Source organism: Danio rerio, chromosome 10 (assembly GCF_049306965.1).
Source record: "Danio rerio strain Tuebingen ecotype United States chromosome 10, GRCz12tu, whole genome shotgun sequence".
Taxonomy (NCBI): Eukaryota; Metazoa; Chordata; class Actinopteri; order Cypriniformes; family Danionidae; genus Danio; species Danio rerio.
This window is the reverse complement of record NC_133185.1, coordinates 3,278,086-3,293,997: the sequence shown is the minus strand read 5'-3', so window position 1 is coordinate 3,293,997 and position 15,912 is coordinate 3,278,086. Positions and strand designations below refer to the sequence as shown.

Here is a 15,912-nt window from a genome sequence, read left to right as displayed (position 1 = left end):
ATACACACAAGAGAGCAATAGGCAAATATCTTTACATATGAAAACATTTAAATATTAAGGATATATATAGGATATAATAAGAATAGATATAGAATATAAATATAAAGGATTAAAATATTACAAAACATATTATTTTCTAGCCGACATAAATATGAAAAATCACTGCTTTTATGTCTTCTTCATCTCGGGAGGCTTTTTCAGTTCATTCATAACAATTTGCTTTTGTGTAATGTTATTATTATTAGCAGTATTTTTTATTATATCCATATTTATATTTGTTTTATTAAAAACAAGCTTAGATTTGCCCACCTGTCAGGTTTTAGACCATATGGGGCACAGCATGTGTTTTAGGATATAACTCAGGTTTTTGAGCACATTTTGTTTTTATTATTCATTTATTCGTTTGCTGGAAATTAGAACTGAATTTAGAAATAGTTTTGAAATGAATATTTGCGCTTAGCAAACTAAATTATTTATTTATAGACTATTTGATGTCTGTGTGTAAAGGTTTCCCTATCCAAGAGCGAAAGTGAAAGTAGATCCATTATCTCTCATTCTCACGCAGTAGATGCTCTGTTTAACAGTTTTCTGTAAAAAAACACTGTGAACTGTTTGCTTGTGAAATGCTATTTTTTTCCACTTAGACTTTGCGTCCTGTAAATAGCGAATGCGCTCTTGGCGCGACGCAGCTGACTCTTAAAGGGAATGGTACATGAGACTCTAATTGGTTAATTCTCAAAACACACCTATAACTCGTTAAGAAAATAAACTCAACCCTTTTAGACCACGCACCACAGTGCAAGGCAGATTTCCCGTCCTTAAATTAGCAAAAACGCGTCCTGACACACCCTGAAAGAGTTTGCGCCCTGCGTTTTGCGCTCTGCGCATGGACCGTCAAAATAGAGCCCTTTCAGTTTTTCCCAAAGATAAGTCCTGTTTTGGATCTCACTCTGGTGACGCATGGGCGTTTGTAGCTTGATTGTATGAACCTGCATGTTGAGCCGTCCTCTCAGAGCTGAATAACCAAGATTAGATGAAGAAGACGCCAGAATCTGATCATCCTCCACTCGATGGGACTCCAGTCCAAGAGGAGGACACTCTGAAAGACGAGAAACACATTTGAATGCACTTAAAGGGACGGCTCACCCTAAAATAAAGGAACATTTCCTGATCATTCATGTAGTTTCAATGAAGTTTCTCCTTTCTGCTGAACACAAAAGAAGTTATTCTGAAGGCTGAATTTTTGGGTGAACCATTCTAATAAAGGGCACCTATCAAGCAAAATCAACCTCTGGAAGTTTGAGCAGACGTGTGTGTAGTGTAGTGTGTAAACGCAGCCACATTAGAGTGGTATAAACACATCAAGTCCTTTTTAAAAATATATATTGTTAAGTCTAGATACAAATCCCATTGATTTTGAGGCCCACCGCAACATGACATAGTGGTGTGGTTTTCTCCATCCACCGATATTGACAGGGGCATATACGCTCATTTCACGCGGCCGCCAAAGCGAGGCTGCGGTGGGAAGAAACCTGAAAGTATTGGACCAGCACTGTAAACATTGCAGTAACATGCTGTGGACCAGGGGTGTCCAAACTAAATTAGTTTTGTGGCGGCCCGCGAGGCTTTTTATAAATATTAATAGAATCTGGCCCACTATACAAAAATGAACGTAATTTAATAAATAACCACCGGGTTTCGCTATGACATGCCTTCAATTAGGCAGCAGTTCGCACCGCACCGAACAAACAGAAGGAAACATAATTGATAAACACGTTTTGGAAAGCCATGGCACAACCAAGAAAAAGAAAAATCAACAGTGAGAGCAGGAAATTTGAGTCACGTTGGGGCAAAGAATATTTGTCTGTTTAATTTGCCAGGAATCAGTTGCAGTAATGAAGGAATATAATATTAAAAGACATTATGAAACAAAGCATCAGGCCTTCAGCTCTTACACTGGTGCCGAACGAGATCAAAAAGTAAAACAATTAGCAGCTGCCCTGTCAGCTCAACAACAGCAGTTTTTTCATGCTAATAAAGTGCAAGAAAATTCTACCCTGGCTAGTTATGCACAGGAAACCCTTCACTGAAGGAGAATTTATATAGGAGTGTCTGATGAGTGTTGCAACTGTAATTTGCCCAGAGAAGATTCAAGGTTTTAAAAACGTAAGTTTTTCTAGAAACACAGTTGAAATAATTAAAATAATTCCATAATACACACACACACACACACACACACACACACACACACACACACACATATATATATATATATATATATATATATATATATATATATATATATATGCGTGTCTGTGTGATGTATGTAAAATTTGGCCCGGGACAACGTTTTTTTTTTTTTTGCATCTGGCCCTCGGCCCAAAAAGTTTGGACACCCCTGCTGCGGACTATAAACCTCCTGCTGTTGCCGAGATTTCAAAATGCAGAAATGGCAGCCTGATTTCACGAGAAAACGTAAGTATTTTACGTTTTGCCAGTTTAGTGGCTAATTCAGTCGAGTTCAGTCGTACGAAATTGTACGATTTTAAAAAGGAGGTGTGGCACCTAACCCCACCCCTAAACTCAACCGTCTTTGGGGGATGAGCAAATCGTACTAAAATGTACAAATTAGATCATACGAATTCGTACGAATTAGCCACTTAATGAAAAAGTTACAAATTGCCGTGAGATTGCGTTGGAAATGGTGTAAACATCACTTTAATATCATTCAGATAAGATCAGGCTTTAGCAAAGGCAAAGAAAAGTAATGCAGTAACATAACGCATTTACTTACCATAAAAAGTAACTATGCAATTAGTTATTTTTTTTGCGGAGTAACTCAATAACGTAATGCAGTGTCTCTTAACCACGTTTCTGGAGGACCACTAGCTCTGTACATTTTCCATGTCTCATTATCCAAACACGCCTAATTCAGATCCTCAGCTCATTAGCAGAGAATAATAGATCTGTAATGGGTGTGATAAAGAAGACATCCAAAACATGCAGTGTTGATGGTCCTCCAGGAGTTGAGAAACGTTGTCGTAATTAATAACTTTCAAAACTACCTTTCCCCAACACTGCTGAACTCCCAGAAAAGCTGTTCTGCATTTATAAACAGCCTCGTCTGAAAGGGACTGTGTGCTTCTGTCTATGGTTATGAAGTAATTTGTGGCTGTTTTCCAGAAATACTCACTCTTTGGCTCGGCATGAAGAGCCGTCTGCTTCCTCTTTTCCTCCTCCTCCTCTTCCCACATCTTCCGCAGTTTTTCTGCTGTGTACGGGAATAGACAGACAGAGCGTAATACTGAGAGACTTGTTCAAGCAGGTCATTTATTTATTTAGTTTTTTGTTTTTTTTTTTAGCATTATTCACAGTAAATCTATTTAAATATTGCCAGCACAACTAAGACTCTATGTCTTAGAGCGAAGTGTGCAAAATTATTTACCCCTCATATTTTTTAAATCAGTTTTTCAATCTCTTCTTTTTTAATGAATATCTCAAATTAGGTCAAAAATGAAAGACCTAAAAGTCCATATTTTACACACCTGGGTTGAAATAACCCAGACATTTTCAGAGTGATTATCAAGACATTCTGTGTAAATCCCTAAATCATGTTGGGTTGTACAACCCCAAGTCAGAAAAAAGGTTGGGACAGTATGGAAAATCAAATAAAAAAGACAGCAGTTCTTTCTAAATTTACTTTGACTTGTATTTCATTGCAGACAACATGACTCAGGTAAATTGTCTAAATGATGATGTGATTTGAAACAGGTGATGTCAGCAGGTGATTGTAATTATGATTTGGTACAAAAGCAGCCTCCAAGAAAGGTCTAGTCCTTTAGGAGCAAAGATGAGCCGAGGATCGCCAGTTTGCCAACAAATACAGGAGAAAATGATTGAAATGTTTAAAATCAGTGTTCCTTAAAGAAAGAGAGGAAGATATTTGGATATTTCACCTTTAACAGTGCTGAAAATCATTAAAAGATTTAAGGAATCTGGAGGAATTTCAGTGCGTAAAGAACAAGGATGCAAGTCTGAGCTGAACAACCGTGATCTCCGACCCCTCAGGAGGCGCTGTATCAAGAATCCACATTCATCTATCAGGCATATCACCACATGGGCTCAGGACTACTTTGGCAATCCTTTGCCAAAAGGAAGCCCTATGTTAACAGTGTCCAGAAGCGCCGTCAACTTCTCTGGGCTTGGAGGCATCTGAATGGACCATCACACAGTGGAAACATGTACTGTGGTCGGATAAATCAGTATTTCAGGATTTTTTTGAGGAGAAATGGATGTCATGTGCTCTGGATCACAGAAGAAACGAATCTTCCAGACTGTTACCAGCAACAAGTCCAAAAGCCAGTCTCAAATGTAACTTGCACTTCTGTGATGCACTATTAATGCTGAACAGTAGAGATTATGCAGCACAATTTGCTCCCTTCGACGCCCATGCACATTTCAACAAAACACTGCAAAACCACATTCAGCAGACATTACAAAGTCGTGGCTGCAGGAGGAAGAGGATACAGATATTGACTGGCCTGCCCGCAGTCCTGACCTGTCTACAATCGAGAATGTGTGATGCATTTTTAAGCACAAAATGCACAATGAAGACCCCTTACTGTTGCACACCTTAGAGCTGTTTGCAGGAAGACAAAATGACACCTGAAACACTTCATCACTTGGTGTCTCCAGTACCTAAATGTCTTTTAAGTGTTGTGAAAAGCAATGGCAGCATTACAAAGTGGTAAATGCTTTACTGTTATAACTTTTTCTGATTTGGGGTTGTATTTCACCTTAATCAAAACAAAGAAAATATTAAAAATGTTTTGTTTGTTTTATCAATGCAACATTATTTACATTTGCTAAAGCATATGATTAAATTAAAGGGGCAGTTCACCTAAAAATGAAAATTTACTGACATTTACACCCTCAAGTGGTTTCAAACCTTTATAAATTTCTTTATTCTGTTGAACACAACAGAAGATATTTTACAGAAAGCTGAAAACCTGTAACCATTGACTTCCTTAGTAGAAAAAACAAATACAATGGAAGTCAGTGATTACAGGTTTCCAACATTCTTCCAAATATCTTCCTTTGTGTTCAACAGAAGAAATAAACACAAACAGGTTTGAAACTAGCAAAGAGTGAGCAAATAATGAAGGAAATTTCACTTTTGGGTGAACCATCCCTTAAATTTCTGTCATTTTCTAAAACAAATATAAGCAGAAACATTTAATTTTATCCGGACCACCCGAGCGCATCAAATAAAAGCTTAACAAAAGATTCATTAGATATACAGACCCTTCTCCTCTTTGGCCTTTCTTGCTTTTTCCAGCTCTTCCTCCTGCTTTTTTGCCGCCACTGATGTTTCAGAGAGAGCAAATATACATGTTCAATACTATACAATCAAAACAGAGACAATTTATGATCCAATATTGAAGATCTTGCAAACGTACAGTCGGCATAATCATATTCCTCGTACCAAGGGGCGATTGTTCGAGGGGTGGTAGTGGCTTCCTCTAGACAGAAAAGAAGATTTGAGGATATTATGTCCCTACTAAAAAAAAACAGCTTAAACCACCCTAGGCTGGTTGGCTGGTTTTAGCTAGTCGACCAGGCTGGTTTTAGAGGGGTTTTGGCCACTTCCAGGCTGGTTTCCAGCCATTTCCAGCCTGGTCGTAGCTGGTCAGGCTAGGAGATGACTAGCTAAAACCAGTTTGACCAGCCTAGCCAGGATGGGAGCCCAGCCAAAACCAGCTATATCCAGCTTAAACCAGGCTGGTCAAGCTGGTTTTAGCTGGATTTAGCTGGTCATTTTCCAGCCAGACCAGCTAAAACCAGGCTGGAAATGGCTGGAAACCAGCCTGGAAATGGCCAAAAACCCTCTAAAGCCAGGCTGGTCCACCAGCTAAAACTAGCCAACCAGCCTAGGCTGGTTTAAGCTGGATTTTTCAGCAGTGGTGGTATAATCATTGCAGTTATTTACGTTTTGCAATCTTGCATGAACATGTTTGCATGTAAATTCAGTTTAATTTAGTCTCAAACCTCATCTTTTTTTTGAACCATACTATAGTAATGTACTTGAATTAATCTGTTGTGGTGATACGGTAGTTACGTTTTGGGTATATTATACCACAATGCATCACAGTTTAATGGAGTAAAAACTAGTATACTACAGTATTTATTACAGGTACAATAATGCTACATAATGAGGTAGCATTCATTAACAAAGTGTTGTAAATATATACTTTCCTAAAGTATGGTTCGAAACATTATAACATTTACTAATAAATACTATGAGTATAAGTGTTTTTGCCATTTGTTGATTACTCTTTCATATATATTATGCATTTCTTGCATGTTATTGCACTGGTTATTAGAATGTAAATAATCGTTATTAGCAGTTTGCTAATTACTGTTAGCATGTGTAGTAATCAGGAAGCCCCGTTTTGCTAGCACAAGTGAAACAAGCCAATATCCAAATCCCTACGATGTTCTGATGTAGAGATGTTGCTGTTGTTAAATGGTTGCTAGGTTAGTCTGTTTAGTTGCTATGAAGTCAATTGACAGCTTAAAGTCTATGATATTGCAGCATAAAGATATAATGGCAGTCTATGAGATCAGTTGCTAGGGTGCTCTAAATGGTTGCTAAGGTGTGCAGTTTTAGAATATTCCTGAAAGACCGATTGGTTGCTTGAGTTAAATGAGCCCACTCCCAAACCTCTATGGTTTTTTGAATGGGAGATTCTTCACCATTGTAAGTCAGTGGGCAAGTGTGTTTTGGTTAGAAGTGTCAGCGTATGTACTTGATTACCTGGGATTGGTAAGTATATACTCGGGTCATCGGTGGAGGACGGCTGCTTGACTTTAGGAATGAGGTCAGGCTCTTGGATTTCATCTGTCAGGTGATAAAATGTATTATTAGTAGCAGTATTAGTAGAATCTGATTATCTGTTAGGGTTAACCTAATAAAATTATCTAAAATCTAAAGAACCAATTTCCAATATGAGGGATAGTTCACCTAAAAATGAAAACGTCCTCGTTATTTACTCAAACTCAAATGGTTCTAAACATTCATGATTTTTTTTTTTTTTTTTTTGAACACAAAACAAGATGTTCTGAAAACTGTTGGAAACCAGCTGCCATTGGCATCCAGTGAACAGAAGTGGATGAGTAAATGGTGGCAGTGTTGACATTTTTAGCTGAACTATCCATTCAACTATCCATATTCCTTGGGACAACTTAATTTTTTTATGTTTGATCCACATAAATTTGTTAAAAGTTAACTTAACCAACTTGTATTGGGACAACATGAATGAATTGTGTGGAACCCGGCGTTTTTTACAGTGCATTTTTTAATCCATTCAGGAGATCACCGGGTCTGGTGGGAGCACTTTGAGCTTAGCTTAGCAAAGATCATTAAATCGGATTAGACCATTAGCATCTCACTCAAAATAAAAAAGTTTGGGGACTATTTTCAGGTGCTGCGTAATATCGTTGGGTCTGCTGCTGTAAATAGGAAAATTATCAAAACTCTTTTCTTTTTTGAGCGAGATGCTAGTGGTCTAATTGGATTCAATGATGCTAAGCTAAAAGTGCTCCTGCCAGGCAAGGAGATTGCCTGAATGGATTAAAAAATGGTAAAACCGAACTGTTCAACTCTGGGGGAATTTTTAAATCAGACTATTTTCAAAAAAGTGAAGTGTTCCTTTAAGACAGAGTAATGGATGCTGCTTTAAACATACGTCGGCTGTCCCAGTTATCCGGCATATGCTCTTTGACTGATGGAGGTGTTGTGGGGTCTTTCTTGCTGTGCATGTCTGTTGGAAAGTAAATAAAAATAAATATTGTGATTAGCAATATTTTAATAGAAAACAGCCGCTTGATTTGCATAATATGCACTTTTTTTGTCCCAAGTTGCAGAAAATCAGGGATTGAATTGTTGATTCTTCCTTAATCTTTCATAATTGTTTCCACTCTTGTGTTAGTCTTGTGTTTATCATATATGGACAAACCCATTTAAATTAAAATAAAAAAAATGTTTGTCCCACTTTATACTGGGTGGCCTTAACCAATATGTACTTGGACCAAAATTATTCATTTGTTACACTGTAAAACCCAAAAAGTTAAGGTAACTCAAACCATTTAAGGAAACCGATTGCAACAAACCATTTGAGTTAAAAAAAAAGAATCCTAATGAGTCCTGTGATCTTACTCTATTTGAGTAAACGAAGCAATTTAAGCAGAGTAAAACCCAATAAATGAAAAATAAAACACAAACCAACTGAGTACTTTAAAACCCAATAAGTTAAGGCAACTCAAACCGTTTGAGGAAACCGATTGCTACAAACCATTTGAGTTAAAAGAACTAATCTATATGAGTACTGTGAACTTATTTAATGAACCTTCAACACTGAGTTCAAAACTTTTCAAATCAGTAGAATTAACTTTCAGTCAATTTTGAGTTAACTATACTCATTTCCTTTGACAAATTTGACTGTTGGGTTTTACAGTGTACTTATTGAGTAAACACATGTTTTACATTGTACCTTGATTAAATGCCTGCATGTAATAACATCTGTAATTAAACTGTTGACCATCCCTTACACCTTAACTCACCCTTAAACCAACACGTTCTCACTCCCGACTCGTCATATATTGACGCTTGGTCAGGAACCCTCGGCGTCAGTTTTGGACGCACAGGGTACCCCTTCAGGATCATATTTAGATGTGCAGGGATTCCCTATAGAATCTGTACCTGAGCCTGAGGCGTCATATGGAGACGCTCCAAGCCTTGTATAATTACCAATAGATGTCAACGCAATTTTTAAAACCTGATTTACGCCTATTATCGCAGTTTTCTTATTTTATAACCAAACCTGTCCTGAACCCTACACATATCCCACCAGAATTGCTCTGAAATACATTAAGAACACAGTAAGTACTTTGATGCAAGTACATAGTAAGTACCAAATTTTAACCCAATGGTTGGGTGTGTCCATATTTGACCCAACATTGGGTTAAAACAACCCAGCATTTTTCCTAATTTAAAACACAGATCTAGTTTAATCCTTTCTGGTGCAGCCCACTCAGTGTGTTTTATACCGGGCCGAATCTGAACATTATATGGAATTTTCCATGAAATTGCTCAACTTTCAATTTTACGCATCCCAAATTTGGGCAAAAAAATCATGTAGAGCATTCCAGAGTTAATGTAAACAATAAACAACAATAAACCCATACTGCTAGTTTGGTTTCACATCTCATTGAGTTTATATGGGATTAAAGATGAAGATTGTATTTTCTCCCAACAGTATAACCAAGATTTCTGGCTGGTGTTTCCTCCACATTCAAATCTCCTTCTGCTCTTCTTTAATGTAAATCTGTAGGAGTTTCCTGCCAGCGTTTACACTCCTCAGGGAGTCGATCTACCATTGACTTGCTCTATAATTACACCCACTCAAAGTCCAAAGTTTTGGAAATTCTGCATACTAAAATGGATCCTAATGGATTGGTTGGATTATGACTGGAGAAAGTATTCATGCGTTTCAGCTCTATCATGTATTGTGACGTAGTTGATTTTCTGTGTCGTACTGTACATGTTGTCATACCATGATCTGGGCCAATGGGTTTCTCCATTTCTGTCTCCTTTGGTGACACTGTTGGAAATATTAAGCAAAGAAAACCACATTAGCATTCCGTTTAAAGGGGACCCTTTTTACAAAATAAGTCTATTATGAGTGTGTATCTGAAGTTTCAGCTGAAAATCCCACACAAATAATGTTTTGTAAGCCCCTTTTAGGCTTTGATCCTAGTTGTGGCATTTTGGTGACTGTCGCTTTAAATTCAAATGAGATTGTGCTCTTTTCAAATGAGGGCGGAGCTACAAATGCCTGTGTGTCAGCATAGCAGCAGATTCAAAAACAAGACTAACGTCATATGCTAATGAGGGAGAGATTGTCACTAGTGGGCGGGGCTTTCCCCCTCTGATGATGCGTACAATGTGAGAATGTCAATCAAAGTGTTCCTGCAGCCGGTTTTGTGTGATTACAAAATAATAGAATTATTAAATCTTTGCCATTAATAGCTGGTTATATTCACACACTCTTGCCACACAACTGTGTTTAAACCCCTTATAAAAGTCATTTTCGCATAATAGCTCCCTAAAAACAACAATGTGCTGATAGATTGTGTATATACGTACATGTGTCCCATCCCAACTCCAGCAGCAGTTTCTCCTCCTCTTCCTCCATTGTTGGCTTTTTGGTCGGTTTAGTTTCTCTAGCTGGTGTTGTTGGCTTCGCTGCTTTCGGCTTTTTGGTGGCTTTTGGAGGCTTTGACTTCTTGGTGGCCTTTGGAGGTTTTGGTTTCTTTGTTGGTTTGGGTTTTTTTGTGGGCTTCGGTTTCTTGGCTTTGGCTTCCTTCTCTGCCGCCTTCTTAGCCTTGGCTAGACAAGAAATGAGAGAACACGGCTGACATACATGTTCTGCTTTTAAAGTATATACAGCGGGGAAAATACATATTGAACACGTCACCATTTTTCTAAAAATATATATTTCTAAAGGTGCTGTTGACTTGAAATTATCACTGGATGTTGCAAACAAATAAATCCATACAAGCAAAGCTAAACTAATTAGTTTACAAATGAAGTTCTGTGTTATGAAATGAAATGAGGCAGGGAAAAGTGTTGAACGCATGAAGAAAGGAAGGTGTAGAAATCAGTGAAAGTCCAGACAGCAGCTGAAATCTCTCAGTAGTTCTTCAGCAAGCCTCTGCCCTTCCTCAGTGTAACTGAATATCAGCTGCTTCAGTCCAACATCTACATTAGCAGGAGGATGAAGATGAAACCAGGCTGGACATTTCAGCAAGACAATGATCTAAAACACAGCCAAAGAGACTCTCAAATGCTTTCAGAGAAAGAAAATCAAGATGTAGAATGGCCCAGCCAATCACCTGATCTGAATCCTATAAAAAAATACAAAATAAGCTCGGATTTGATAGACGAGATCCACAGAACCATCAAGATCTTGACACTTTGTTGAAGTCTGTGAAAAACTCACACCTGAGCAATGCATGTGAATTCATTCTCCACATGAGAGGCGTCTCTAAGCTGCAATTACCAATGAAACCTTAATAAATAAAGTGTTAAATACATTTTAGTAGTTCAGGTCTTTCTCCTTTTTGGATGAACTATCCCTTTAAGGATGCAAAAAAAAAAAAAAAACATATCTGTCAAGTCCATTTCTGTTAAAAACTTGATGCTTTTCATAAAATCCAGAGGAAAATTTTGCTCAGACATTTTCCCGAAAGTTCCTTAGGACTGACATGCAGGAGAGATGTAACTAGCTTTTTCCTTTCTACAGACAAGGACGAAGATGTCACACTGATGTGCTGGAACGGCTCGTTTAAATGGTGGATATATGTCAAACTCTTAATTGTCTACATTTAACGAATCAAAGAGAAGCTTTTATAAACTTTTACAGCCGTCATAAACTACTGAAACCACTCTGACTGTGGAAGCGGCACTTGAAATCCTGTCAGATTAAATCCAGACTGTGGAGAACATAAATAAATCACTGTCCGGGGTGACACACACACCAAACATCTCATCAGACTTGATTTACAACCCATGCTTGTCATATAAAGAGATCTCTTTGAAATCTTTAATAATAGGAGCAATGAGATTAAATGTAAATAAACAGTGGAAACTGAGATCTTTGCTGCTTTTGCTTTATAGACACAAAAACATTTGCAGACGGTTGCAGGAAATCCATAGTTAGGAGTTAAAAGAAGCATTAAATGACCTAAATTAATAATTTCTTGTAATATGAACTGCAATAATCGCCTTATGAAATTTTTTTTTAAATAGCAGTATTCTCATGTTGCCTCTTATAGAGTTTCTGAGGAAATTTCTATCACACCTATATGTGGAGTATATTTCAGTGGACTAATGTAGAGAATAGTGAATGAGAGAATGGGGACGATTTTTGATATAGTCATCCGGGTCACGGCACCAATAACTGTTGGGAGCTCATATGCAAAGATTAGGGGAGTATTACAGAAAGTTTCTTATCTTTGGTCTTAACTTACATGTAGATTGCTAACATGTTTTCAGTCAAATACCAGCAATTTTTTATACCGACTGTAAATTCATATACTTTGCTGTTGAGCGTGTAAATGTATAAGTTCATAGTGCATAAGTGCATGTGCCATTTGGGATGCAATGGTAGTGTTGTTGTTATTGTGGCACAAGATTTTGCTGACATTTCATCAGAAAAATGTGGTTTAACTTTTCACTACAACCATGTTATGTAGAGAGTAGTTTGTGAGGGAATAGGGTCAATTTTGGATACAGCGATCCGGGTCACGGCACCAAAAACTGTAGGGAACTCATTTGCAAAGACCAGGGGGAGTATTATAGAAAGTTTCTTATCTTAAGTCATAACTTAGGGGCTGTTTACGTGATTTCAGCAAAAAATTGACAACTTTTTAATTATCTCTAAATTCATACAGTATACTATGCTGTTAAGTGTGTAGGTGTATAAGTATATAGTGCATAGTGTATAGTGTGCCATTTGGTATGCAGTGGTAGTGTTGCTGTTGCACAAGTGTTTGCTAAAGCTTTATCAACAAAGTGAGGTTTAAGTTCACATTACAACCTTGTTATGTAGAGAATAGTGAATGGGGGTATAGGTGGGATTTTAGATACAACCATCCGGGTCACGGCACCAAAAAAAAAAAACAGCTGTAAACTCATTTGCAAAGACTATGGTAGTATTATAGAAAGTTTCTTATATTTAATCTTAGAGATTGCTTACATGTTTTCAGTCAAATACCGGCAACTTTTTAACTGACACTAAATTCATATACTTTGCTGTTGAGTGTGTACGTGTATAAGTTCATAGTGCATAAGTGCATAGTGTTTACTTTGCTATTTGGGATGCAATGTGTTGTTGTTGTTGCACAAGTTTTTGCTAACACTTCATCAGAAAAATGTGGTTTAACTTCACATTCCAACCATGTTATGTAGAGAGTAGTGTATGAGGGAATAGGGTCGATTTTGGATACAGCCATCCGGGTCACGACACCAATAACTGTTGGAAACTCATATGCAAAGACCAGAGGGAGTATTACAGAAAGTTTCTTATCTTAGGTCTTAACTTGGGGACTGTTTACATGATTTCAGCCAAATGCAGCCACCTTTTTTTAACTGACACTAAATTCATACAGTATACTAAGTGCATTAGTGCATAGTGTATAGCGTGCCGTTTGTTATGCAGTGGTAGTGTTTTTGTTCCACAAGTGTTTGCTAACGTTTCTTCTTCTTTCAGCTCATAACATGTAAGTGTCATTAAAATTGTTGCTTGTTTTGTGTAGTTTGCAAAATATGTATTTAATTGCCTGTTGTTGGAGATCCCAAAACCAAAATATGACCCTTTTATAATGCAAAATAGGGGGTCTTTAATTGAAACGTCTGAGACTTGATACTTCAATACAGGATGATTGTGATCAAACATGCTTCAAAGGGGTGATAAATTTCTCCTTGGGATGCTGTATCTTCCTTCTGTTACTGATTTTCAGGCTGTTGTGACTGAGTTGTCACACATACACTCACACAGTCTCAAACAGATCAGATAACTCCAAAGGTTTCAACTCAAACCAAATGTGGCCTCTGCATCCCTTTCTGTCTGTTTCCCAAACCTCACAGGACTCTGACGCGAGCAGGAGTTTGTTTTTACATTCAAGACCCCGTAATGTTTTCACAAACCATCTGTGATTTTCGTCCAGCCCACAACTGTAATTTCATTCCCACATGCCTCCTGCTTCACGTTTCTTTTTCCAGATGAAAGACCAAAACGAAGAAGAAGAAAAGAGCAGCAGAAAGTGTGTCAGGCTACAGACCAGTCATGGTTTTTCGTAAATTGTTGCATAACCTCATGAAGAGCCAGTAAAAGCTTTCGGCGGAGCCAGTTATCTGTCATTTTGACAAAGCACATCTTTCCTCTCCTACAAAAACTGGGCTGCAGCCACCGAAAACCTCATTACATAAAGTCTAAACGACTTTTTACTAAATGTTAAGCACTTTATAAAGGTGACTTACCAGCTAAGATCTCCTCTGGTGTCTTTTTACCCTTTGGTTTTTCCTTTTCAGCCATTTCTTCTCCAGGCTCGTCCATCTGAGTGTCCTCTGAAAACCCTTCCTGCAGATCATCTCTGTTGGATTTAACTCCATTGCTTTGTCTCATTTGGATGCTTCTGGTTCTCTGGTTGGGAGCATTAGCCAACTCTTCATTGATAGCAAATGTCAAAATCCAGCATAGAGCAAATAACGCTGCACATACTAAAACCCTCATGGTCTTCTGGGATCTTCTGCACCAGTGCTACTGTTCAGAGATGGTAAGTGTGTGCATAAACCGGTCAGCTAGCACTCTGGTCTATGAAAAGTCGTTGATCTGAATGTTTGCAGACTCTTGGTCTGCGCTGGAGATGGAATAAATGAAGCTGGTGTGGAGGTCAGATGTAAGGGGGATTGTGGCTGTTTTCCGCTGTTGTAGTGGAAAGGAATTCCTCTGACATCCCCCTCTGAGTGAGTGAGGAGGAGGAGGACAAAACACACCGAAAAAAGGAGGAGGAGACTGATAGAGAGAGAGAGAGAGGGAGGTTCAACAAGGACTTTAAAGAGGCTTTTATAAGGGATATAAACACAGATATGTAGCAGCAGTCTGTAAATATATCCTGTTTCTAATGGTAAATTATATTAAAGAGCCCCTATTATGGGTTTTTGAAAATGATGTTCATGCAGTGTGTAACACAGCTCTAAGTGAATGAAAACATCCAGCTGAGGTTTAAATCTAAATGTGCACTGTGATTAAAACTATTGATTCTTTAACAAAATAGTCGACTCGGAGTCGAGTTGGGTTCAGACCTTTTGATTGATTGCATCTGTAACCCAGCGAGTCCTACGCCACCCAACCCGCTTTGAGCTGGCATCGAACCAGCAATCTTCCGCATGGGAGTCGGTTGCTCTACCAAGGAGGCTAAAGACCATGGCCACTAGTGTCTGTTGCTAGAGGACCTAGAGGTCAGAGGAGTGTGGTTTACCTGCACAGCACTTACTAGCTGGCCTCCGTTACACTCACCCCCTCAAACCTCACTCCCATCCGGGTCACTGCACCAATGTAACCCCGCCGGTCCTACACTGCCCAACCCCCTCCGAGCTGGTATCGAAGCAGCGACCTTCCGCATGGGAGTTGGTTGCACTACCAAGGAGACTAAAGAACATGGCCTCTAGTGTATGTCGCTAGAGCACCTTTATAGGTCAGAGGAGTGACCTCTACAGACCTGCACAGCACTTACTAGCTGGCCTCTGTTACGCTCAATGTAACCCTGCCAGTCCTACGCCACCCAACCCGCTCTGAGCTGGTATGAAACCAGCAACCTTCCGCATGGGAGTTGGTTGCTTTACCAAGGAGGCTAAAGACCATGGCCTCTAGTGTCTGTCGCTAGAGCACCTTTAGAGGTCAGAGGAGTGAGGTTTACCTGCACAGCACTTACTAGCTGGCCTCCGTTACACTCACCCCCTTAAACCTCACTCCCATCCGGGTCACGGCACCAGTGTAACCTCGCCGGTCCTACACCACCCAACCCGCTCCGAGCTGGAATCGAAATAGCGACCTTCCACACGGGAGTTGGTTGCTCTACCAAGGAGACTAAAGACCATGGCCTCTAGTGTCTGTCGCTAGAGCACCTTTAGAGGTCAGAGAAGTGACCTCTACAGACCTGCACAGCACTTACTAGCTGGCCTCCATTACAGTCAATGTAATCTCGTCGGTCCTACGCCACCCAACCCGCTCCAAGCTGGTATCAAAACAGCTACTTTCCACACGGGAGTTGGTTGCTCTACCAAAG

At 39.0% G+C, this 15,912-nt stretch overlaps 1 protein-coding gene and 1 long non-coding RNA gene across 3 annotated transcripts in view; one reads left to right on the top strand and one right to left on the bottom strand.

Moving 5' to 3' along the window:
- Positions 1-14,588, bottom strand: part of aebp1a (AE binding protein 1a) — a 31,064-nt gene extending 16,476 nt beyond the window's left edge. The window contains exons 1-9 of one of the 2 annotated variants that reach the window (XM_068223828.2): positions 14,105-14,588; positions 10,208-10,450; positions 9,615-9,662; positions 7,749-7,823; positions 6,818-6,901; positions 5,460-5,522; positions 5,305-5,364; positions 3,194-3,268; positions 990-1,099 (exon numbers count right to left, since the gene is read on the bottom strand). In XM_068223828.2, the coding sequence (XP_068079929.1) occupies positions 990-1,099; positions 3,194-3,268; positions 5,305-5,364; positions 5,460-5,522; positions 6,818-6,901; positions 7,749-7,823; positions 9,615-9,662; positions 10,208-10,450; positions 14,105-14,357 (1,011 nt within the window). In that variant the 5' untranslated portion in view covers positions 14,358-14,588. Of the gene's footprint in view, positions 1-989; positions 1,100-3,193; positions 3,272-5,304; positions 5,365-5,459; positions 5,523-6,817; positions 6,902-7,748; positions 7,824-9,614; positions 9,663-10,207; positions 10,451-14,104 lie in introns of both variants that reach the window. The other variant, NM_001324409.1, reaches the window with a different exon arrangement.
- The window catches only part of LOC141376286 (uncharacterized), a 501,640-nt gene that overhangs the window by 288,041 nt on the left and 197,687 nt on the right, over positions 1-15,912 (top strand). The gene's annotated exons all lie outside the window — the stretch shown is intronic.